General features: G+C 37.1%; 1 protein-coding gene across 1 annotated transcript in view; it reads left to right on the top strand.

Moving 5' to 3' along the window:
• Nucleotides 1-27,950, top strand: part of LOC122817052 (bactericidal permeability-increasing protein-like) — a 442,831-nt gene that overhangs the window by 273,427 nt on the left and 141,454 nt on the right. Inside the window, exon 9 of the mRNA XM_044090194.1 lies at nucleotides 1,159-1,218. Coding sequence (XP_043946129.1) covers nucleotides 1,159-1,218 — 60 coding nt within the window. The remainder of the gene's footprint in view (nucleotides 1-1,158; nucleotides 1,219-27,950) is intronic.

The following is a 27,950-nucleotide window of genomic DNA, read 5'->3' as shown; positions in this document are numbered from 1 at the left end:
GATGTTCAATTATATATCCATCAATTTTTAAACCATTCTTTTTAAATTTTTTTAGTAAACATCATGTCAGAGATGTTAAAATGAAGCAGAGCTAAAAAATAGTGCTGTTAACTGCTCACCATCTTGACGATTCTTAGTGTCATTGAATTGTTTGTAGTGCCTGTAACTCAATCCATTCTCACCAAGAGAATTATAGTATTTTAATCTGTAAAAAACTAAATCCAAATTTTTCTTTTACTAATGAGAAAGATCATATTCTCAGCAGCAAAAGAAGTAAATTTCTTAACTCTTGAAAGTATTTTGGAATATAGCTCTGTAATATACATAACTTGAACATATGATTTAACAAATTCTAGAACGCCCTACTGTGAATATAATATTCTTTTCTTATTATCCTTTATACATTATTTTACTTTAATTATGTTTGCCTATTTTCTCTAAAAATGGAAACACCTCTTCTTTTTTACTTTGTAATAAATATATCTGCCTTTAAAGTAATTATTAAATTCTTAGCATATTATTCTGATGTTTTTCTTCTTAAGAGCATACAACTCTTCCATTCTGTTGAAAAGCAGCCTCATATTATTTTATACACCTGTCATGTATATCTTTCCTTTGCTTACAAAAATATTTTCTATAAGCAAATATTCTTTTTTTTAAATTTTATATTTTTTATGTTTAACTTATAACCATCAGCTTTCCTAAGAAGAATAAAAAATGTCTCAGAGACATGACCTTTCCATATGTGTTCCATAACATTTATAATTTTAGTTTCATTAGTAACATCACCCATTAATCTTTTGATACTTGTACAGGTTGGGGGTGGATACTACCAAGGAAAGGGCAGAAAGTAATAATAAATAAAACTGTGAGGAATGGAAAACATTTAAAATCTTATATGTATACAGCTTAACAGCAAAGATTAACTGTAAACTGAGAATGTATATTCAAAGATGCTCCTATTGGATGGTTATACTAAACTGTATTTTTTCTGTAATGTGCGTATTTACATCCTCACTTTATAATCAGTTATGCATACATTTCATCGCTAGAAATCTAGATACTAAAAGAGGTCAAGGTCATACTTAGTTGTACAGGAAGATAAACCCATTGAAAAAGGCAGAGATGTTTTCCTGAAATATTTGTTTTCTTTTATAGATCCCAAAAAATTATAAGATACGTTTGAGCACATCTTCCATTGGCATCATCATACCTAAGGTAGAGTATGCTAATATTAAATCTAACTATGACTATAGGCAGGCAGTAAACCTGACAACAGAACATTGCACTTTCTTTAAATAAGACACAGTTTAAAAAATTATTTGGTGCTACAGTATGTATTTTATACTGACTGTATAATATTGATGAAAGAAAAAGGAACACAAAAAGCCTATAAATTGGAAGTATCGTTTTAGCAGCTTTGTTTTATGTCTAAACATGTCTCAATCCTTTTCAAGTAGCTCCACCTACCCATGTTGATTTAGCAGTTGTCCACAATTCCTCCACCATGTCAGAGCACTGAAAGTAGTAGGGCTGAAAACAAACAGAGCAGAGTGTGGCTTGCTTCACATAGACAGCTTGATGCATAGGCAATGACGACCATATGTGCCAAATGCAATGCATTGGATGTCTAAGCTGCTGGATGGATAAATGTGTGATGTATAAACCAAGCTGCATATCTCTCATCATGTTTTCATACAGCTACAAAGCAAACTATATGAAGTACATATATTTCATTTTTGCACCAGTAAGGATTTGTGTAAAAAGCCAAGCAAGGAACTTGTCACATAATAACATTTCTGACACCCACTAATTAAAAAATATATATCTTTGTACACAGCCTCTGGTGTGTCAACATCCAACTAATGCTTGCTGATGGTAATTTGATTTGCATGATTTTGTGAATAGCTGCTAGTCTGAATGTAACCATTGCTAAAAGCCCATCCAGACTCATTCCTGAATCAAGGAATTAATCCAGAAGCTATAGTGCAAGTCAAAGTGAATGAATGAGGCAGCGGTTTCACAAGCATTGGTATGTTAACCACTGAAGCTATATGTCCTAGAGTGTTTCCAGTGTAGCTAGTAATACTGGGGACAGACAGTTTGGCTGCCACTTGGCCATTCCACCTTTACAGCATGCTTTTTTACTAACTAATTCAGATAAACAGAAAACTTTGTAAAATGCAGTGTACTTTTATTAATGTCTTTTGATAATAGAAAAACTTAAGTAATTGAGTAAACTAAGCAGATAACTGTCATGGAAAACTTCAAGGTTTGGACATTTACTTTTCAAGATGTATGATTTTGTTTGCATATTCAAGTTAACATTCCAGTTAATGTATTTATAGGTGGGTATACATCTAAATTTTGAACTTTCAAAACGTTGATTTTCTTATGGTCCAGATCATAAGACCAAAGTTTTGAAATTTTGAAATTTAAATAAAAAACAAAAAAAAAATCTTTATTTTTTAAGATTTTGAACAGGGGCAAGCCCCCTTGCATCCCCACACCCCCTGCTAATTAAATATACCAGACTCTGAGATTGCAGTACAGCAAGAAAAACAGTAAATATACTGTTCTGCGCTGTATACCGAACTCCATTTAAACAGCTCTAAGTTTCAAAACTTCGATCTTATGGTCTTGATCATAAGAAAGTTGACATTTTAAAAGTTCAAAATTTAGACATGTGTATGTGTGTGTGTATATATATATATATATATATATATATATATATATATATATCCTGAAAACACACATGATACCAACACTTACTATATTCCACTACAAGTACAAACAGAAATATATTACCCTTCAAGTATATGCAGAGGGGAAAGCCCCCCCAACACCCCCTGCTACTTAAATATATCAACTCTGAGATTGCACTTCACTACACTAAGTGCAATCTTGGAGTTGATATATTTAAGTAGCAGGGGGTGTGGTGGGCACAGCCCCCCACATGGGGGTGCAGGGGGGTTTGCCCTCCTGCTTATTCTTGTAGAACAGTAATATAGTTTGTGTTTTATTTCTTTCTGTATGTACTTGATCTTTGAGTTTTCAGGATTTTGAGTTTTCAGGATTTTAAACTTTCAGGATTTTGGTCTTCAGGATTTTGGTCTTTTGGGATTCTGTAGCACTCTTATATATATATATATATATATATATATATATATATATATATATATATACACACATATACATGTATATATATCTATATATATATATATATATATATATATATATATATATATATATATATATATATATATATAGATATACATGTGTGTGTGTGTGTGTGTGTGTATATATATATATATATATATATATATATATATATATATATATATATATATATATATATGGATCCCCTTTCAAATGTCAAAAGACCAAAATCCCAAATGTTATTTTCGCGAGATGAAAATAACAAAAGGTAAAATCATGAAGGATGGAATTTTTCTCAGGGCAACTAAACTCTTGCCCTCTGTGGGGAAATATGTCCTTTTTCCCACTGTAGTGCAATCCTGGAGTTGGTGTACATTTGAAAAGCCAATTTAGCTCATAGGGCTACAGCCATTTGGTGAAAGGAGCTTCTTATAGCCCTGGGCTTGATTTTTTTAATCAGTACTTGTATATTGTATGACCCTAAACAAGTAAAATAATAAGAAAATCATCCTAGAGAGTCCCAACAAAGAGACACGTATGCCTAAAAGCCTTACATGGTTAATGAAAAAAAAAATGGGCAATAGTAAGACGATTATAAGAATTGCGCCCAGGACAGTTTTCTGTCCTTTACCAACGATCATTGACTTTTCCTTCTTTCTATCTATATAATAAACTCTTTGGGCTAATACAATCACATGTAAGTTCACTACTGGTTAAGCTCTCCCATAGTATCTATTCAGGTATTTTGATAACATTTGGAGAAACAAATTCAAGGAGTGCTTTGGGTGTGAAGAGGAGTGCTTTGGGTGTGAAGAGGAGTGCTTTGGGTGTGAAGAGAAGAGAAGAGAAGAGAAGAGAAGAGAAGAGAAGAGAAGAGAAGAGAAGAGAAGAGAAGAGAAGAGAAGAGAAGAGAAGAGACTATAAGTTAAAATACTGTGCCCTTCTCTTCCTGTCATGTGTTTAGCAAACTAGGATCAGTAGGCAACAAAATTAAGTAAAGCAGGCATCCAACATGGAACTGTACATTCTCCTCCTTGCTTCATCTGTTATATGACCTTTTCTACTCTCTTGGTATAACAGAACTGGACAACAGTAGATGTTCTACTCTCCCTGTGGTCAGTATCCCTGCGCCCAACCATTCTAGGTGAACTCCACTTCCTCCCTCCTCCTCCTCTTCCTGGCCTTGAATATCTGTGATTCATCTCAAACCAGAGTTACAGCATAATGAATAACAGCTTCACCACTGCTCAAAGGTAACATCTTTGGATTTTTTTTTTACCTGATGGCAGTGCCTGGTGACATTTTTATATACCTGTTATTTGAATTGTTTCCTTCATCACGAATACTCATATCTCTTAGAGGATGTCACCGTGAGCTCTGTCTGAAATGGTTTTCTGTTCATCATGTGCAGAGGACTCTAGTGGCTTGAATGTCATCTCTTTTGTTCTGTCTTGTACTTGTGTTTGATGTAGCTTTCCCTACTTTTTACCTGGCAGAGCTGCAAACTAGAAAAATCTAAATAGATACTGTTTATGCTCTCATGAAGCATGCAGAGAAATGTAGAAAATGCAACAGATTGACATGACTGTCAGCAAAGATAGGAGAGTGGCACTAAATCAAGAGATATGGTGACAGTTAACACCACTCTGACTTTATGCACAAATATAGGAAAAAGGGGGGAATGGCAAGACATTTTGATGTAATTGTATATACCGTTCCCTTAATGGAAGGATTCTGATCAGCTCCGCACACATGAAGGCTCTCAGTGTGCTCCTTATATCCCTCAATGGATCATACACCATGAGCACTGCTAATGCATACCACAAGTTCAACTGTCTGAGTAGTTGGGGGCCTGTCGGTGGTATTTTTTGGCTTTTGCATTTCTGCAGTGTCTGTTTGTTTGGTTTTGTTGGCAGGGTTTAGTGCTTCAGAAACTGGTTTCTGTTTTATCTTTTATGTCAGATTTAGCTTGAAAAGGAGTAAATGGATGATCCAGGGTATGCAGGCATGCTGAAGGGTTAAGTGGACTGGCTAATAAGAAAAAACTTTAAAATAATAATGAAATTACAACCACAAGGAGAACAATCTTCTCACACAGCAATTTCAGAAAAGGAAGTCAAACTGAGGTTTGTCAGACTCTCCAAAAATGAAGTTCCTCGGCTAACTAGGATAGTCTTCATGGAATTAAAGTGCAATATTTCTGTAGGCATCATTGCAGCTGACAAAGGTATTTGTAGATAATCCCATTAAAGGCACAGTAAGTCTTAACATAAGAAAATGGTAATCTTTTAGCAAACAGTCTTTATAGAGAATAATGACAATCCTTTAGTGATCAAATGTGAAAGCTGATGCAGTATTCTAGAATATAAACCTCAAGTGGCAGCAAACTGGAGAAAATGTATTTAATTTAGGCAAATAAAGCTATCTATCAGATGTATTCTGTTTTCTAGCCAACTACTTAAGAAGGTAATAATTCCTCATATGGGATCAATGTGTCAGCCTTACAGGCTAGTATGTATGCTGTTGGATGCAAGCAAAAAAAGAAACTATGAGATCCTGAAGAAAATCAACTAGAAAAGGTGAAGAGCAAACACTGTCTGTGAAGAATCTACTGCTGTTCAGCAAATAGCAGTTCAAGCTCCAGCTTTGCTGCAAGACAAGGCTTCCAGTAATCTGGAGGAAAAAAAGAAGTCAAATGTGCTCAGAAATTATTACAATAAATGAAACACTGAAGGAGTATATCAACTCAAATAACAAAAGGCAGGAAAAAAATAGAAGAAGCTTTAAACAGATATACAGATGAGCTGATAAAACTGCAAAAAGCAGAGGTTGAAATGAAGGAAAGGATTTCTCAAGAAGAGATGTTTAAAAAATGGTAGAATTTGAGGACAGAGCATGTAAAGAAAATCTTAGATTTTCTGCTGTACTAGAAAAACTAGAAGGAACACACACTGTATTAATAAATAATGGTATTCCATAGCAGGAACGTACAAGTCGAAAATAAACCAAGAATATAACAGTCCACAGTACACAGGATCCGAGATTAAATAATCCAACAGCAGGCAATAAAATCAAGTTTAGGCTTCAAGGCTTATCTGTGTTGCTGTTCTATTTAGAGCTGACTACGTGTGCTGTTCTGGAATTAAAAGAAACTTGATTTTATTGCCTACTGTTGGATTATTTAATCTCGGATCCTGTGTGCTGTGGACTGTTATATTCCATAGCAGGAACTATTAATTGAAGGGGTACAGTGTGTCTCTGCTGCAAATCTGACCATGGGAAAGCAGCCAAGATCTTTATTAGTAAATATACAAAGTTACTAGCAGAAAATGTTGGCTCTGATGAAACTATGGCAAAAGTGCACAATATTAAAACTTAAAACAACAGAGTGTTGCGCAAAATGATTATTCACTGTACACCAGGCAAGAGAGAAACAAATTTATTCCAGTAATCAGGGAATGTCAAGAGGCAGGTGTGAAATTCAAGCCACTATATCCAACTGTCTTCAGATTATTTTTTCCTAGAGGATCAAAGTAATTTTTTTACAGAAAAGTCTAAGGAGGAAATTCAAAAGTTCATCCAAAAAAAGTGAGCCATCAACAGAAGGGAACACTGTTTCTCATGCTTCTGATAATAAAGCATAGGGACTTTACCAGTGAAAACTTTTCTACTGTTCCAAATGAAAATGATTGAGTGGCAGAGAAAACGCAAGAGTTGTCCAAAGGAATCAGAAGTACCTTAGAATTGAACTGGAATATGGAGTTGGGAGAGGGAGATGAACGGGAAGAAGACCAGTAGCAAAGAAATTAAGGAATAATTTTGAGACAGCAAAGCATAAATTACATTTGTGAAATATGGCTGTATGATAATAAGTGGAAAGAATGAACTTTTGTTGACTTTCCTAAACTTCTGGGAAGCTGAAAAGCATTCTACTCACTTCATGTTACTAATGTTGTGAAGTTATCTGAGGGGAGGGAAAGACAAAGGAAAAAGGTAACTGCAAGTAAAACAATTTCTGTTCTTAACAGTATTTCTATGAAATTGTTCACAATATAAATTGCATATTTTGTAGTATTTTTTTTTTAGTTTTTCTTGTATGTGATAAAGTTACCAAAGTGAACAGATGCCTTTTTTCCTTCCTCCTCTTCTCTTTCTTTCTTCTGTTTGGTATTAAGAAATGTAGGCATTACAGTGGAAAAAGAGAAGAAATGCTGGACAAAAGCATGTTTACATTAATAATCTGTAATCTTAGGTTGTTGAGGTGGGGAATGAGGTGTAAAAGTACAAAGTTAAGAAGATATGCAAAGCTGGTATGTTTTATCTTACTTTTGCAAAGGTGAATGTCTAGATTAAGACCCTTGGCGTACTCTAATACCAAATGTGGAGTGAAAAGAAATAAATATGAGACCACTGATTACAAATGATTACAATTACAAATTTTCCTTTAGCAATTGTTGTTGCAGCTTGTCTTTAAGGCTGCAGCAGAGAATTACATTTTTTTTTTCCTCATGGGTTTCCATGGAGACAAGTTGACAATACAGCAATAAAAGACAGAACACTGGTTTCTTCAAGGCTAAAAGTTGTTTTCAAATGGGGAGGGAATAAAGATTAAAAAAGAACAGTAAGTAGAAGCACAGGCATTAATATTTGTCTTAGCATGGATAACCTCAGTTTCGGGTTAATTAGGGCCCGTGTTAGCAGTGTCTAATTGATAGAAATGTGCTTATTAGGAGGGTTAAACTTTATTATTTGAAGATATACATATTTATTTGTGTTTGTATTAAATTAACAGGTTATGGGGGTGTGCCAGGGGGTGGGGGGTTTCTATGAGGATTTCTATTAAAGTAAAACGTCTTATAAAATGTGACATAAGTTCCAATTTTTATAAGACAAAATGTTTGAAGGATTAACCTGCTAAAACATTAATGGGTGCATGTATCAAAAAAGCTGGAAATAAACATTTAAAAAAGCTGCCATATGTAATAGGTGGGAACAATGACTTATGGCAATAGTTTACATATTATCTTATAATGTGAATGGTCTCACAGGTACAGCAAAAAAGGAAAGAATACTTACTTATATTAAAACATGCAGACTGCATATACCAGTGCTATATGAGACACACATTTGGAAAGAAATGTACATGTGAATTTGATAAAAAACGAACTGCAGAATAGACATTCTGCAGAATATCAGGGACAAAGGAAAAGAGGACTACTTATGTTAATTGTAAGAGAAGCTCTAGCAGGAATAGAAGAAGGAAAAAGATAATAATGGCAGATTTGTGGTAGTAAGAGGCTACTGGCAAGGGATGAGGATTATGCTGCCATGTATTTATATTTCACCTAAAACTGCTATCATGAAGTATTAAACATTTTTGGAAGAGATAATCGAATTTCAGCAGGAAATATTACTCATAGATGGGGAGTGGAATTTGATATGCAACAATAAGGATGCATCTGGGTGCCTAGAAAGGAAAATTTAACAAAAAGGATAGATTTCTGAAGAAATTTATGAAAATATTTGATATGAAAAACATGCATTCGGTAGTAGAAACTCAGAGAGAATTTACTTATTATTCACCAAGGTACAATAACTGGGCATATTTCACCAGAACATGAGCATTTAACTGAAAACTTTGGCACTCATCGAGTAACTTTCAGATCATGCACCAATAATTACTAAGATAAAAATGCAGGGTAATGAAATAAAGATGAGACACTGGTGCTTCACCATCTACCTGTTAAAAAGACAGGAGTTTAAGGATGGGTGGTGGAAATTATCATGGAGTTTTTAGGGAAGATAGAAAATACTCCAAAAGTTATAGCTGGTGAGTGGGAAAAATGAAAGTGGAGTTAAAAATAAGGTAGCAATAAAAGAAAAAGAGATATGGTTAAGACTTTTTTAAATGGGGCTGACAAAAGTTAAAGTATTGCAAAATAAGGGAATCTCACAGAATAAGAAGAGAAAATAAGAAAGCACCTGGATACTATGCATGAGTTTATAAATATTTCCATTAAGCAAATGTTTTTGATAATAACTCCACAGCACAAAAAGCTTTGGCAAGATGACTTAGGGAACAGAAAGTAGAAAGGGTTCATAGGTTCATAGGTAGGTACTAGGCTATTGGCCCTAGGGCCTATATAAGCCTAGCCAAATGGTAATCAGACATTTGCACCCAAGAAAATTATTTTCCTGTGCCCCTGTCAAGCAGAGTCACAGAACTGATCCCCAGGGTGAATTTCCTCTCTCCCATCCAATCATCAAGATTTTTCTTGAAGAGTGCTAATAAGGAGCTTTGTTTGATATAGATAGGTAATTTCTTCCAGAGTACGGGAAGTCTCTCTGACAGGAATCTATCCCTCCAGCATGTTCTGTTTATTGTGGTGACAAGGTTTAGGTCCCTAGAGCGTGTAGCTTGGAGGTATTGGGATTTCTTTAAGTGGAGCATGTCCATCAGCTCTGGGTTTGACATAGCTTTGTATGTTAGGCAGAGATTGCATTTGAGTAGGCGATATGTGACAGAGTAAAGCTGGAGTTTTTTTAGACAGTCTGCGTAGGGCATCTGTCTGAGGACGGTAATCCTCTTTGTGAGGTATTTCTGCGGTCTTTCCAGTTGTTGTAGATGTCTTGTGAGGTACATACCAAAAGGGGCGTTGTACTCTATAATGGGTGTAATGAGTGATGTGTAGAGGAGAACAATGACTTCTTTTTTTCCTAGATGAGAAACCTTTTGTGATGAGGTGTGCCATGTAGAAAGATTTCCTGACTACTGTGGTGATGTGATTATCAAAGGAGAGACTACTGTCCACCTGTGTACCAAGGTCTCTTATCACACTTTCGGTGTTAAGTAGACTATCGCCTATGTGGTAGTTCATGGGTACAGAGTTTTTACCAAAAGGGACGACAATGCACTTTTTGGCATTGAGCTTGAGGCCATGGATTTGACACCAGGCATCTGTCTCAGTAAGGCCCTTTTGTAGGATGTCCACATCGTTAAGAGTTTTGATTATGGCTCCTAGTTTGCAGTCATCTGCAAACTTTGTTAGCCAAAGATGATCTGTGTTAGCCTATACTTCAGAGAAGTAGATTCCAAACAGGAGAGGACCTAGGACTGAACCCTGTGGTACTCCACTTGTCACTGGTCTGAAGTTGGATTTAGAGTCTGCTACTTTCACAGTGTGGGTTCTGTCAGTAAACCAGTTGGCAACCCATCTTGTGACATAGGGATTTATACCTAGTTTAGTGAGTTTATCTATAATTCCAGAGTGGGGGATGGTGTTGAAAGCCTTGACGAGCTCTAGATAGGCTGTGTGGATGACCTTACTCTCATCTACAGCTTTAGTGACCACTTCAAAGAAGTCTATCAGGTTTAGGAGACATGATTTGCCTTTTACAAACCTGAACTGGGTAGGGTCCAGAGTTTGGAGATTAGTAATGTCATTGTTTATAAGTTCCATGATGATACATTCCATAGCCTTGCAGACCAGGCTCATCAGGCTAATGGGATGGTAGTTCCCGGGGCCCGTGGTGGCTCCCCCTTTGTGTAGTGGGATAACCATAGCTGTGAGCCATTCAGAAAGCACAAAGCCTGAGGTGAGGCTATGATTGAACATGGTACTTAGGTGGGGTACCAGTTCGTTCTGTAGTTCATGTAGAACACAGCCTGGGATGTTGTCAGGTCCCATGGATGCTGTGTTCTTGGCTTTGGAGAGTGTGTTTTTTACCTGTGCAGCCATGATTACAGGAACTTTACATTCTTCCAATATAGAGATGGGCTCTTTAGGGGATGAGAGAGGGGTAAAGTTAGCACTGAACCTGTCTGCCAGGATGTTGGCAATATAAGTTGGTTCTGTATATTTAGTGCCATTGTGCTGTAACTCAGAGCAGGTCTGAGTGTTGCCATTGAGATTCTTGACATAGCTATAGAATGCTTTGTGGTTGTCTTTAGAATCAGTGGTGATTTTGTTTTTGCAACTAGCTTTGGAGGATTTTATGAGGGATCTCAGCTTCTTACTGAGGCTGACCACAGAGTTCCTCCAGTCATGGGATTTTACTCTTTTTGCAACAGTTTTTTTCTTCTGTTGTAGAGTTTGTTTATGGCAGGGGATCACCAGATTGGCTTCCTTTTTTTGGAGGATAGCATATTGATTCTGTTAGGGATTGCACGATCCATGCACTCATGTAAGTGCTTAGAAAGTGCATTTGTATAGGATTCAGCAGTCTGTCAGCATGGGTGCCGTGAAGTTTGCCACTTCTGTCTTAAGATGCGTAAACTTGGCTTTGGAGAAATTTTTTACGGTGGTTTCCATAATGAGGGGTGGGGGTGGGATGTGGATGTCTAGGGTGATTAGCTTGTGGTCGGATCTGACCAACGAGGAATTGACCTCTGGTATGGAACACTGGTTGCCCATGTTGTAATGACCAGGTCTAGGATATTGCTGCCCCTGGTGGGGGTGTGGATAAGTTGATCCAAGGTGTTGGAATTTATGAATTCCAGAAAACATTGAGCCTAAGAGTTGGTACATGAGTAGTTTATGAATTCCAGAAAATGTTGAGTCCAAGAGTTGGTACATGAGTAGTTTTCCCAGTTAATGGTGGGGTAGTTGAAATCGCCCATTATTAGGGTGTTAGGTTGTACCCTAATATTTTCCAGTGTATCAAGAAATGAGGAGTGGGAATCCTGGGGCATGGTGGGGGATCTGTAGCAAGCTACAATTTGGATTGCTGTCTTGCCCAGAGTTAGTTGCACTTGGATAATCTTGGGTGCATTATGCTGAGCAACTAGCCTGGAGGTGTTGATATCCTTAATGAATATGGACACACCTCCACCTTTAGTGTTTCTGTCCAGGTTAGGTGGCCAAAAGGTATGGTATGAATTATAGACTGGTAATGCAGGGGTGCTCTCTGGAGCCTTGAACCAGATCTCTGTCACTGCACGGATATCGATGTTCTCCATTTTAAGAAGTGCCTTGAGTGAGTGCATTTTGAGGTTTAGACTTCTAGCATTAAGTAGCATTGCCCTCATATTTTGCTTGCTTGTACCTGTTATGGGGGTGAATTTGTCATTTGAACCTTGCCTAAAAAAGGCACTGTAGGGGTGGCAAGAGCCTTAGCCAGTATCCTGGCTATCTTTGGCAAAGCATCGTGGTTTGTCAGTCATGAAATCCCAGGCAGACAGATACTGGATCCCCTTAGAATGACACCAGAAGCTTAGCCAATTGTTGAAGTCAATCATTTTGTCCTTGTACTGTGGTATCATTCTGGGTGATGGCAGGATGCTACTCAGAGCTAGGGTCATACCTGTCTGGGCTACAAGATAGGACAACTCCTTCATATGTCTTTTCATGTAGTCCAGGGAGGTACGTCTCAGGTCATTCACACCAGCATGGACAATGACAGCACAGCTGACAGTAACTTTCTCCTTGTTTAGCCTGGTGAGTGGAACATCAGTGTGCCTGACTTTAGAGTCACCTATGACTAGAGTGTTGGGTACATTGTTATGCCTTATGGGCTGTGGTTGAGTGGCACACTGAGTTTGTGGGCTATGTGTCATTTGGGTTGTGTTGGGGGGTGAAGGTTGCTTGCGTTTCTGCTTTGGGGGTCCCTGTTGCTTGGGTAGATATTTATTGAGAGCCTCCGCTAATGTAGGTGTGTGTTTTGTGTTTCTATGTGTGTGTTTTGGTGACATAGGTTTTGAGGGACTATGTGATGAGTGTGTTGTGGTGCAAGTGTTTACTTTCTCCTCTTGACTGTCTAGTTCAGTCTTGGATGAAGAGAGCTTTGCTTCCAGTTTGGCTATATAAGTGCATCTCTCACAGGTTGTAGTGTTGGGTGGTTAGGAGGAGAGGGTTGTCTGTGTACATGAGGCAATTGCTGCATTGCCCCAAGATGCCCAGATTCATCAGGTAGACTGGAAAAAACACTGGGAGCTGACCCTTAGACATGCCTGGATAGGTGCTTATTTATTAAGTACTAAAACTGTTTTCCTCTAGACAAGTGAGGAAAGTTGAGTGTTATAGTAATTTGTAGCTTATTTAATGCTTACAATGAGTTCTGAACAAGTGCTGAGCTCAAAGAAACAGATTTGAGTGTTGAAACTAGAAAGCTGGCTAGTTCTAAGAAACAAAATTAAGCTAGAAGTCTTCCCTCCAACACAGAAAGGCTTGGGGGCACAGAATCTTACAAACAGTCCTGGATACAGCAAATCTGTATCTGGACTAGAGGACTTACAGGAAAGGCAGGAAACAAGCTTAGAAAATGTTTTTTTTTTGGTTTGGTTATTGCCAAACTTAGCGAACCTATAACAAGAAAAATAACCACAGATCTTGTAGAGGTATTAGAGGTATTTCAAAAATTTTATGAAAAGATGTACAAAGCAGGAAAAGTGGGGAAACCAAGAAAAAGCACAAATGGAAATATTTATGGAAGACTTAAATATGCCAAGGTCATAGGTGGATGAGGCTCAACAACTAACAATTAGGACCTGAGATAAAAATGGTGATATAACCAGTCTGCAGAAAAGTTTCCAGGAATAGATGGTATTCCAGTAGAAATTTGGAAGCTAAGAGGGAAGAAGGTGCTAAAGATGTGGAATGTTTTGTTTAACAGCACTTTAAAAGGAGAGGAGGCACCAGGATTTCGGAAAAAAGCTGTGGTTGCTGTAATACCTAAAGAGAGTAAAGGCCCATCTGATCCAGACTCATATAGGCCCATTTCAATTTTAAACCTTGATTATTTTATTTTTTATGTCTATAATGAAAAAAAGAATGACAAAGGTGATTCCAAAATTGGTTGATATGGAACAATGTGATTTTATGAAGGGGAGGCAAACATTTGACAACATTAATAGAACAATTATGATCCAGACAGAAGTAGAATGTAAAGAAAGTACTGCTCTTATTGATGAGTCTTGATGCAGAGAAAACATCTGACAAAGTAAGCTGGGATTTCATAAATAGGACAATGGGAGCATTTGCATTTCTTGATACAATAACAAGGTTAATCAGTAGGATATATGAGGGATTGAAGGCAAACATCAAAGTGGGAGGGTTCTTCTCTGATAAGTTGTGCCTGAACAGCACAACCAGGCCGGATTGTCCTCTTTCCCCTTTGTCATATGTGTTATATTTAGAATCAAAGGCAAAGAAAATACGGGATTCAAAATATAATTGTTATGGTGTTCAAGAAAACATGGCTTTATTTGTAGATGATACTATTTTGTATCTGATGGAACCAGAAAAGGACTTCTCAGTGTTGTTGAACATTCTGAGAATGTAAGGTAAAACAAAGGCTACTTGCACATGAATTAGTTTAGCAATACCCATATTTATGGGGACATGATAAAATGAAGTATTTAGGAGTATGAATTAAAAAAGATGCTATTATGGCAGCTAAGGATATGTGGAAAGAGACTAAACAAAAGATAATACAATAACTGAGAAACTGGAAGCTCTTGCCTATGGATATGGATAGCAAGATACAAGCAGTAAAAATGTTTTCAGTCCCTTTAGTTCTATATACAGGTCAAGCATATTTTTATCAACCAGAGTAGAAGTTGTGGATAGTAATTAATAAAAAAGTTGGAAGATTTTATTTGGAGGGAAATGGGAGAAGAGTCAAGTCGAATAAGTTGATCCTCCCAATAGAACAAGGAGATTTAGAATTACCTGATTTGAACGTGTATATTACATCTACACGATATATAACACAAGCAGAAAGATACAATTCAAAGTGGAAAGGGGTGATGATGATGCAGGGGGAAATTGAATAAATAAGGAAAGAATGGGATTTTAGATGCAGATCCTTAAGGAGCATAACAGCAGTCATGCAGAAGATTATATTCACAAAGTAGCAGAAAGTATACTAAGAACTAAGCTACTGTGGGAATGGAGAAAGAAGATTTTGCCAATACTGATGACAGCAATTAGGGATACAGAAAATAGGCACGAGGGGGCTGAAATTTACTGGAGGAAGATGGCAAAAGAACCAAGGCTAATTAGTGAGGGAAATGTAATAAAATGGGAAGAGGCCGGAAGACATTTGGCTTGCAGGCTAGTGATTGCCTTCCCTGTCAGGGATTGATATCAGAGTGTAGACAAAGAGAAAAGGATAGAGGAATCTTAAATGAAAGACTTGTACCAGTTGATGTTTGAATTGAATCTAGAATAGAAGCTACTGTTAAAAAAGGCATAATTAGTAGGGCATATAAAATACTACATGATAACTATTGGAACCAATCAGAAGAGGTTTGAAAAGATTGGAAAGAGAGATTAGATATGCAATCCACAAGGAAACAATGGTAAGACATATGAATAGCTCACAAATATGCAACAAAATCTAGAAGATTTAAGATTTTTGCCAGGAAGTGTTTGCATAGATACTTTTATACCCTAAGCAGCTCCCAACAAATATTTCTCAGATAGATGGCAAATGTTGGAGTTTTAATAGGAAAGTAAGAAGCACCTGAGAACATATATTTGCAGAGTATAATGAGTTAGGAGACTTTAAAAATACTCTTCAGAGTATTCTGTCAGGAATACTGGGCAATCAAATGACTGTAACTAAGGAAATTACATTTTTGAGCTTGGATACAGGATCTGAATTGTCTAGACATAGTCTGGCCTTAAGTTTAATTCTGCTGGCTGCTAAAAAAAACAATTACTAGAAAATGGAAATCAAAATCAAAGTTAACTATAACTGAAATAGTGAATATTGTAACAGAGATAAAAGAACAGGAAGCAGGTCTTTAGAAAAGAGTAGGAGTAAATAACAGGAAAAAGGGAAATTGCAGGAAGAATACGTGCAGAAAAAATGTTTTGGAGGAGAAATGAGGTGTAAGAGAAGGCATGAACTGAACAATTTATGCACTGTTGCTTTGATTATATGATATATAACAACATACATGATGTGACTGGGAGTTGGTATAATGGTCAAGGTGTTTGACTCATTGATACAAGGTACATTGTTTGGTTCTCACCCTTGAGAGAGAAATTGGCTAGACTTAGAATTGCCTATTAAGAAGGCTAGTCTAGTAATTATGAATTTATAATATTTGTAAATGTGAATGTGTTAATATGGTTTGATTACTTTTATATAAATATATGTTTGCCTGTGTCACAAGTGATAATTCAGTGAAGGTATTAAAATAAAAGCCCTAGTCATTACTTTTTCTTACATTCCATAACTGAAATAGCTTTAACAAACAGTTTGAACTGATCTTTGATAATCAATTCTGGTTTGATAAGTATGGAAGTACTGTGCTAAGACGATCAGAAATGTTTTCCTGTCGTTTCTCTATTCTTTGCATGTATTCACTAACCTTCATTTTCCTTTCTTCACAAACTGCAGCAGGGCAACAGGAGGACTGCTAGATGTCCATCAGTTCAGCAAGATAGACTCCTTCACTGTACCCTGTTTTGCAACTCAAATCGTTTCTATTCAACTAACACCCCTTCTTAATTAAAATAATATTCACCAGTGAAATATTATTTTACTTTCAATTGCCTCTAACTTTCTTGTACTCTGGAATATCATAAACCACGTCATGACCTTGGTTTTGATCATATGCTTTTCATATCTCCACATAAATCCAGGAACAGAGTTGCTTATTCATGCTTCTTTATCCATACTTGTAAGTTCTGGTTTACATTTCCACTTACACTGCAACAAATTTCATTCAAGTGGGAATTCTAAAAACTCTCTGCCAGATTATCTCAACACACCTTGTTCATATCATTTGAAAGTTAAGTGAAAATGTTCCTCTCCAAATAAAAGGCATGAACAATTTGAGCATCTTTAAAGCAAAATTTAAGCAATACCTAACACCACTGTGCTCACACGCTGCTTCATGGCCCTATAAAGCAACCTACTTAAACCTATGCACTCACATTATATATATATATATATATATATATATATATATATATATATATATATATATATATATATATATATTAAGATAGTATGTCATATAAAAGCCTTAAATGTTTAACTCTTTTTTTCTTACCACTATAATTTTCCATTTCTTCCTTTTTTAGAAACAGTAAACTTTATTTTATGTGTACCATTTGCTATTAAGTTGCTGTTTATGTCTTAGTTTTGCCATTATACATATCTCTCAAACACTTAGCACTAGAAATTGGGAAAAAGCTACTAAATATTGCTTTTATAAACTTAGAGAGTTGATAAAATAACAGGTTTTGCATTAACATGAATTTTCCGAAGGGAATGAAGTTTGAAACTTAGATGTTTGCCATTATTTGCAGATTTCAATCCTCAGTGATTTTCCAAAAAACAAAAAACAAAAGAATCCATCCATCCATGACCCCTTTTCCAATTTTGCACATGGGGTCAGGGCATTATTTCAACAGTGGCAATCATCTTCTAGAGTCAAGGTTACACTTTCAGTGTTGTTCTTCTATACCACACACTCGCATACACACATATATGGCCAATTTAGAGTGCTAAGTCCATCTACTGCATGTCTTTGGAATATAGGAGAAAACTGAAGCACCTGGAGGAAACCCACATTAACACAGGGAGGACATGCAGACTCTGCACAGAAGGCAACCAGATGAGAATCAAACCAGAACCTCTTGCTATGAGGCGACAATGCTATTTGTTGTTCTACTGTGATGTCCTCTGTTCTCTTGAAATTCTAATTTTTGTAAGACACCTCTCACTCAAGTGAGAGATTCTTGACACTTAAAAGAAAATACAAAGATAACCAAGTTGTCTAAATATGGAAAAAATGTAGATACCCTCTTGCCTGCAATGAGCAACAACTGGAGCTAGACACTTTGTGAACAGTCTCAGCGCAGTGAAATAGTCCAAAGGATAAGACAGAGAACTGATAATGTGATCCAGATACTAAACCCTTAAGCAATGCCTGAAGTTGGGATAAAAAGCAATGTGATAAACATCTGTTAAATCTAGTTTTACCAGGAAACTTGAAAGAATAAGAATAGGTAACATATTGTGAAGTGACCTGATTTTGAATTTGGCCTACCACAAACAGGTTTAAGGATGAAAGATCCAGAATTGGTCTCCAAGCCATGAGTAAGAACTATTTATATGTGCACTCCAAACAGACACAGTTAACAACAGGAAAAACAATGCTCCTCCTTAAGAGTGAACTTGCAGGTTATCCTAAAAATTATAGACAAATAACTTGCCTTCCGAAGACATATAAACTATACACCAGAAATTATGAAGACAGAGTTTATTGTCATTTAGAATAAAATTCAATCATGGCAATTGAACAAAAGGGTAATAAATGAAAGCCATATGGAACAAAGGATTATCTGTTGCTAAAGTCATAATGGAGAACTGTAAAATGGGAAAGAATCTAAGTATGACATGGATTGACTACAAAAAAGCATTTGATAGTATCCCACATTCATGGATAAAAGAGTGCTTAAAAATATATAAGATACACCCTATACTTATCAATTACCATTGCAGTGACCATGAAACAGTGGCAGACCTCTTTGTAATTAAGCCATGATAAAGGACAATTTATTATTCCAGGGTTAAAAATTCAAAGGGGGATATTCCAGGGTGACTCCCTGTCACAGCTCTTATTCTGTCATGCCCCTTTAAGCTGTCTACTAAACAGGTTAGGCCAGGCCTATAATTTGGCTCCTAGAAAACAACAAAGTGTAAAGACGTTTCATCTTCTCTTTGTCGATGATATTAAACTGTATTACTCATCAGATGAGGAGCTGAAAGCACAACTGCAAGTAGTCAAAACTTTTTCAGATAATATAAGAATGTCACTTGCTCTTGATAAATGTGCAAAAGCAACCTTTAAAGCAGGAAAACTGCAGCACCAAGAAAACATCAGTCTGGGACAAGAATGTGATGATGAAGGATCAAGAATAAAACATAAACAAATGCAAATAAAACTTAGTAAGGTATATTTTAGAAGACTTAAATTAATCCTGAAAACAGCATTGACATCTAGGAGCAAAATCCAAGATATAAACTAATTTGCTCTTCCTGTCCTAACTTACAATTTTGGAGTGATTGACTGGCCCCAAAACGTGTTGGACAGATTAGAAAGGAAAACAAGAAGGATGCTTCAGGCTCACCAAATGATTTATTAAAATTAGTGTAAACCAAGATTCTATACTCCCCATTTCAAAGGAGCTATGGGCCTCCTTGAAACGGATTACATGTATAGATCTGCAATCGTGGGACTGCACACATATCTGTTGACCTCACAAGATGCAAACATAGTGAAAGTTTTGAAACATGAGGAGAATAAATCTAAGATGACTTCTCTGCTTAATCTAGCAGAAGCATATCAGCATCAAGCAGGAATGGAAATCAAACCAGAAGTAGATGTCAGGCAGCAACTGAATGTGCCAAAAAACAAAAAAAATATAAGGAGAAGGACCAGATGAGAAGGCAAGAAACGTGGAAAATGCATAAATATAGTTACAAATATAGAAAACTTCTGGAAGATCCTCATGTTGATCAGGATTGAACACAGGAATGGTTAAGGAGAGGCGAATTCAAACCAAAAGATGAAAGGTTAATATTGGTGGCCCAAGATAGTGGGATACGTACACGGTTTACAAAGTACATTGAACAAGTAGGAGAAACAGACAAATGTAGGTTTTGTAAAACAGACATAGATACAGTCGCACATCTTGTTGCTGGTCGTGACATACTAATGGCAGAAGGACTGTATACTGAAAGGCACAATAATGTGGCAGGACTGTTGCGCTGGGGATTGTACAAACATTATGGTATTGAAGTGGCTGAAAAGCACTGGAAACATAAGCCACAGAGCATTATAGAGTGAATAAGTTTATATCACATGGGATCACCCATTGCCAACAATTCAAATCATACATGCGAGAAAACCAGATATAGTGGTCCATGAAAAGAAGACAAATGTAGCATTGAGCATTGAAATTGCTACACCCAGTGACTACAGTGTCTTGCATACAGAGAGACACAGTCATAAAATATCAAGATTTTCAGGCAGAAATGAGAGCAGTGTGGAAGAAAGATACCCAGACGTTCCAGTAGTAGTAGGAGCAACAGGTCTTATAAAAAAGAATCTACAATCATATTTAGACATGCTACCAATGCATTTAACTCTGTAAGAATTGCAGAAGGAGTCATTACTGGGCACATTGCGGGTACTGCAAAAATCACTTTTGGCTGACATCAAAGATTGAAACCATACTAATTTCATGAACTTTAACTGTACTTTGACTTACGAATGGGGTTCATTCCCATCATGGTATCAGAAACCCAAAAGATTTGGAGAAATAAAAAAAGAAGGAAAGCATTTATCTAGTGAAATCAGTACAGATAAAAGGGATTAAGGTGGTTAAAGGATGAGGTGGAATGATTTTTAAAAACAGAATTTAAAGGTCTGGATTATTTTCACTAGAAATTAGAAGAGAAATTTGGATTAATATAATTGGTATGCTTGTGCATTTTTAAAGCACATTCTTTCTCATCACCTTTTTTTGAAAGATAGGTATTGAAAACAGTGACCCTAAAACCCTTAAAAAGACAAAAATAATATATATATATATATATATATATATATATATATATATATATATATGTGTGTGTGTGTGTGTGTGTGTGTATATATATATATATATATATATATATATATTATTTTTTTTTTGTTACAGCAGTGCAAGCCCCCCAATACCCCCACGTGAGAGAGCTCTGTCCCATCCCTGTAAATTATGTACACTGACTCCATAATCACACCACAGTAGAGAAAAGAGAACTCCCACCCCCCCCCCCAAAAAAAGAGCATTACCAGTTAGCATGAGACAACCCATTGCAAGGAAACATACAATTACTTTCATAATAAGAAGAGAAGAAGAGGAGGAAGGGGCAAGGACAGCAACTATATGGAGGTGCGTTTCATAAAGCTGCCAGGATGCACATTATGGAAACAGTAGCTTACAGGAACTGGTTACCTAATGAAGTATTCATTAACAAAAGCACGCAATGGCTTTAACAGAATTCAGGACAGATATGTTGATGTGAGCACCATGGCTGCTAATTAGCCATGGTATTAGCTGCGCTAGAAAGACAGCCATCATTTTTTGCAGTTGTATTTCATAGAGACATGCTGCATTATCTGTTGCATGTTCAAATAGTAATTGATTGTTGCAGAGAATTGTCTGAATATTTCTCACCTTAAAATATAAGCGAAGTGGAATACAATGCAGGGTATGATTTCTAATAAAAAAAGCTGCAGTCATAGCAAAAGAATGTACTTTATTATTTAAATTTTAAAAACATCTCCACAGTAGGCTCAGATCAAACATAAGACAACTTAATTTGATTTTGATATAAGGTATATACTATAAGTTACAATGGGACCAAAATGTTTGTATATCATTGCGACACAAACAATTTATGAGCTTCAGCAATAAAATGATAATGACTCAACCAAAAATTAATAAAATTAGACGTATGAAATTGTTTTATTTCCTGGAACGAAAGCAGGAGTAATAATAAATAACCAGACACTGTGACTTGGAGAATACTTCTTCATGGGCCCCAGACTGTGACTTGGAGAATACTGCTACATGGGCCCCACACTGTGACTTGGAAAATGCTGCTCCATGGGCCCCAGACTGTGACTTGGAGAATATTGCTACATGGGCCCCAGTCTGTGACTCAGAGAATACTGCTACATGGGCCCCAGAATGTGACTTGGAGAATACTGCTACATGGGCCCCAGACTGTGACTTGGAGAATACTGCTACATGGGCCCCAGACTGTGACTTGGAGAATATTGCTACATGGGCCCCAGACTGTGACTTGGAGAATACTGCTATGTGGGCCCCAGACTGTCACTTGGAGAATATTGCCACATGGGCCCCAGACTGTGATTTGGCGAATACTGCTATGTGGGCCCCAGACTGTGACTTGGAGAATATTGCTATGTGGGCCCCAGACTGTGACTTGGAGAATACTGCTACGTGGGCACCAGGTGAAGGCTTAACTGACCATTGGGGTATTAACATACACAGCAGGTAAGGTAGGAGAAGGTGTGGTAGGTGGTAATAATAATGTGGTACAGTAGTAATAATGGAACTTACTGCACTTAAAACCTCGATGTGACTAAGGCTGTCTAACGTTTTTGTATGACTAGAGACATGTCTGTGGCAAGAATTGCAACATTTTTTGGAAGCTGTTAAATGCAAAAAATTTGGAACTTATGGATATGCAATCAGCCACAGTATAAAGTTAGATGTAGTAAAAAAGATACAGAAAGTAGTGTACCTACCCTCCACATTCGGTAAAAGATAATCCAAAACGAGTCATTGAGTGATATTCAAGCAAATACTAGTCATTCAAATGAAATGCAATGAAAACCTCTTTCAGAGATCGTGGAGGTTATAATTTTCCCCATTGTTGTGTGACCAAGGAGTTAACATCATTTTGGGGGGGTCTCACTTGGGAGTGTAGGGGGTTTGCCCCATGCAAAAAACACTGAAAGTAGTTTTCATCACTTTCTGTTCACACAAACAATATTTTTCAGAAACATTACTCTGTGTTCAATAATTAAAAAATAAAAACCGACAACAACATCATTTATGAAAAATGTGTATCATACAGAGCTGCCATGATACACCTAATGGTTCTATTGAAACACGCCCTTCACGGCACCAAAAGTCAGCTTAATCAACCAAGAGAGGAATATGCTAATCCTCATTATTTCCTTGGAATCCTACTTCATGAAGCACTTGAACCTCTATATGGGACTAACCCTAAAAATGTTTTTTATAAAATCTTGCTACCAGATATTTTAATTTAGCTACAGATTCTCTCTGTTCATCTAAAAGTATAAATTGCAGTATGACTCCTTGCAAAGCAGTTAGTATTTTCACATTTTAAATTGCATTTGCAAATAAAGTATTAAGATTATGTCACCTCTGCAGTATGCTTCAGGATGTGGGCAAAAGTGGTAGTTTCCAAGACCTCACCATTTATTTCACATTCATACCAGTGGTGGATTATAATATGAGTGATTCGGGCAACTGCACATGGTCAACAGTCCCAATGGGGTCACAACCATAGGAATAGACATTCCAAGTGCCAGTTAATAGGGTCTAAATAACAAAACATTGATTGCTATTTTGCATAAAAAACTGCACCTGTTCAAAATGAAAGCACTGTCAACAATTTTGCTTGTGCCTTGCTGCTCCCACACCCCATTTTGGCTCAGTGAAAACAAATGTTCTCCCTTCCTTACATTTTATGTGCAGTATTAACCTGAGGCGCAAACTTAAAACAGAGGGTAACCTTTTGACTGAGGAGCTGGGTAGAGCAGTCTAAGCCATAATGTGTTTTATTGATTTGGTAAGAAGTTCAGCACTGGTAATATCTATTTTAACTAGTAACAAGACTAGCTGATGCATGGATGCATGCAAAATACTACTTAGATACTCCTCGGAATGCATTTTTTTTTAGTTTCAATTTTTTTTTTTTTCAGGAAGATAAAATTAGAAAAGCCCTCTAGTCGGTTGCATGATGATGCCACACAAGTACACCAGCAGCAAGTACTGCATTTGTTTGGGATACAGTTGTTTAGAGCATACCTCTCAGCCTCCTTACTCAAGAACTCTGGGCCAAGCCAAAATTAAGAGAGCACTTCTTCTTCTTTTTCTTTCGGCTTTTGCCAGTTAGGGGTCGCCACAGTGGATCGCCACCCACTCATGATTGGCAGTGGAGTTTTTACGGTGTTGAGTTGCCAGCCCAGCACCCAACCTTCCACAGAAGGTACACACACATTCACACCTAGGGCCTATTTAGAGTGTCCAATCCACCTACAGCATGTCTTTGGGACATGGGAGGAAACCGGGGCACCCAGAGGAAACCCACGCAACCACAGGGAGGACATGCAGACTCCGCACAGAAAGCACCCCAGCTGAAGATCAAACCAGAGAACCTCTTGCTGTGAGGTGGCAACGCTAACCCCTGCACCACCGTGGCCACCCAAAATTGTAAGAGCACAAAGGCCCAAAATTTAGGACAGTTTTAAATATTACCATACTTCCCTTTAAAAAGTTAATAGAATAACAGGTTTGTGTCAACATGCATTTTCTGAATAATAGTCAGTATGAAACTCAAATGACTGGCTTTACTGACTTATTGAAATCCTCCATAAATTATTAGAAAAAAAAAATTTAAAAGGGACAGCACAAAATATTATAGAAAACCATGGACTTTCTGAGAAATTAGGGGCAGTTGAGAGTTGTGGTTTAGATACGAGGATGGGTCACAGGTACAGGAAATAATTATTGCATAGAAGTAGTACTCTCCAATGTTGTTGCAATTTGTTTGGGCTGTCTGTCATACCTCTCTCCTTTGCTCAAGAATTCTGGAAAGATGCCACAAATAACAAAGAGACAAGAGACCAAGATCAAGAACAATATTTTAAATATTACTCCAATTCACTTAAAAAAGTTAATACAACAACAGGCTTTGCATCAATATGCATTTTCTGAACAATAAGAAGTATGAAACTCTATTTACTGACACTATTGACTGGCTGTGATCCTCAGTGATTTACCAGAAAATCAAAAGTTTTATGAGGAACAGGACAAAAATATGGGGCAAAATCACTGACATTCTGCAAAATCAGGGCAACTGAGAGCTATGCTGGGCTTCATGCTTCTGCTTTGGTTTCTAAGGGGAGGGACTGTAAAACAGAATAAATGGTCTCTTAACCAATTTTTGGAGGTGCACTGCTTCCAGAAAAAAAGGTATAATGGTTGCACGGGGTGCAGCAGAACTAGAATTATACTCACAGATCTCTCTCTTGAGCTTGAACGTATGCAAGCAAATATCTCTGTCCTGCGGCTTTGGAAGTACATTAATTGTTTTTATTTTATACTTTCTCATTGTTTCACTGAATGGCTAAAACAAAGAGCATAGAATTGTCTTCAAACTAATTGTTCTCTTTTTTTCTCTTTTCTCTCATTTTATGCAAACTCTTACCATCATGGTATAAATGTGTTGGATTAATACATGAAACAAATGAAAAGTTTGTGCTTATGTTACATTAATTCACATTCACATGAGCTTCATCAGTAAAATTGTGATTTAGTGTCATGAAAGCACTTTACTCATCAAGGATTAAAGCAGTTCTTTTTCATCTGGAACAGCAATGGCTTAATGTAGTAGCAAAACTATCAGAAATCATTTCATTTGCCAAGATTGTCTGTTTGTCTATTGTCTTGTATCTGCTTTCTTTTTCAGGTTAGTAGAGGTTTTTTTTTTTGTTACCTCAACTTGTAGAGACTGTGGACTAATTGAGGGCCTCACCATGAGTGTCAAATGACCTAGATACTAGTCTAGCCCTTGACCAAGTCGGCACAGGAGTAGGGTGCCTTGGCTATGTCTGCTTTAAACAGGAGTTCTGTGGGTCATGTATCTATTTATTTAGTTTAAAACTAAATAAACAAACAAGCCACCAGTGGCACCCCTATTTAAAGTAGTTGCAGCAGCAGTGTCATATGGGGATGTCAGTGCACTTAACTGATCTGTTCATAGCCTTTCATGGAATTCCAGTGGCAAGGAGCAAAAAAAAAACATGAATAAAAGTGCAGCAGGGTGGTAGTGTGACACAAGTTTTTTTTTTTTTTTTTTTTTTTTATTCTTGGCAGGCAACTATGTATGGGCTGTGAAAGCTCACAAGTAATTGTGTGTTTGTGTGCAATGCAATTTGAAATATATTGTCTGGTTATCATTTACTTTATTTGATAATATTACAGTCAGATGTTTCTTTACTTAAAAACAAATAAATAAAAGAGCTGCTAGGGGCACTTGTGTATAAGCCATGCGGGTTATCAAGTAGTTGTGTGTTTGTGTGAAATGGAGTTTGAAATAAATTGTGTGGCCATAATATTATTTTATCACATTATAGTCAGCCATTAGAGATGTGCACACACATCAAAATAGCTATAATTTCTGTGTGGGTACAGTGCTTTTTTTCCTGGTCCCCTTCATTAACACACAATGACACCAAAATTACATTTGATGAACTTTATTAATTTCAAACATAACTTTATTATACTATTTCAAATATTAATTGAAACAAGAATTACTTTGTAACCACAGCATGTAAAATCCTTATAACATACATCAGGGCAATGTATCCTGCTCACCCTGCCCAAATAAGTAGCATCCATACCTCCGCTCACTTATTCTTATCAATCAAACAATGTCCTACCTCTCAATTTCATCCCCAAAACCTACTCCATCAGCAGCCAACACCAAGAGAGGGAACAGAAGAGGGAGAAGCCTACCACTCTTCTCTACCCACCAGCCTGACCACAGGCTGTTCCCCCTCTTCTACAAAAGAACTTTCACAAAACTTTCTAAAAATAAACTTAGATCTGCACTAAACAAATGTAAATCAAACTCATTCAAGTGCACTCCATCAGATCTAAACCAAACTGGGTCCCTGTCATCAAAATCTGTAATGGTCTATCATATGCATGCCCAATGCCCCCGACTGCCATGCCAGCCTATAGTTAATAAACCTATGTGCATGCTCCAAAGCCTTTGAATTAGCAGCATTCCTCCAGCACAGACGTGGTACTATCTCCTACAATACAATGCATGTGCCTGGATATAACGTCTGCAACATAACCAGATCCTCCTTTATCCTATCCACCGACCGCTTCTTAGGAATTATTCCCAATTCATTACCAGCCATATGTATCACAAATATTCTAGGAAGTCCCATCCGAGACTGTATCACTTCAACTTCAGCATTATCCTGAGTCTACCTAAGACCTCTAATCCCATGTCAACTAACTCTCCATCACAGTTGATGCAAATCCATGTCCTTTCCATCCATCCTAATTGCTGCCCTCTTCACCACCCAATGGATATAAAAATGGCCCGAGATGACAATATCCTTTCCTGAAAGACAAACACAAAAAAAATGATTTATCAATTTAATCCATTACCTGATATAAGATAAAAAGGCATTTGAAGACCACCTCCCTACTCTCCGGATGACCTCAGTGGATCTGCCTTCCCTTGCCAAATCTGAAGCCCTACCAGTATGAAAAGAATGAGTGGAAAACCTCTCACATGGAAAACCCATACAATACAGTGCCCTTCTTATTACATGTCCAAAGTGATGAGCTGTTACCACCTTACACCCCTCAACCAAAAAACAATTCCTGAGGGCTCCCCACATGAATCCACATCAATTTCACAGCTCAACCCACCGGACAAAGCCCTTCACTCCTATCTTTTCCAAGAACTATCTGCATTCCCTTCCCCAAATGATCCATTTTAGACTTACGCAACCAAATGTGCACTGACATTGGAAAAACCATAACATCTTTCAAACTAATGACCCTAACAGCTCTGAAGCCTGGAATGGTCCAAAATACATCCATACACAAGGTAACCCACAAAACATAATCCACTGACTCACCCACCACTAAAGCTAAACCCTTCAAAATAACTTTGAAAATCTGTTTCATCAGTGGCCAATGCATATCCATACTCACTCCAACCACTCTACCCCATCCTCTCAACATACACCCCACCATCTAGGACTTTATAAAATCATGCAGTCCAGCCACCTTCACAAATATACTAATTGCTGCCAAGTCTATCTTAACTGATTGCACTGCCTTACCCTGCCCCCAAGTCCAAGCCAAGAATCCTAATAATAGTATCTCCAACCAAACCCCCTCATCCTCAGGCAACTGCAAAATAAATTTATCAAAATCATATAATGCTCTACCATACACTCTCCCGGT

This window comes from Protopterus annectens, chromosome 12.part0 (genome assembly GCF_019279795.1).
Source record: "Protopterus annectens isolate FY-2018-M chromosome 12.part0, PAN1.0, whole genome shotgun sequence".
NCBI lineage: Eukaryota > Metazoa > Chordata > Ceratodontiformes > Protopteridae > Protopterus > Protopterus annectens.
This window is presented reverse-complemented; position numbering and strand designations above follow the sequence as displayed.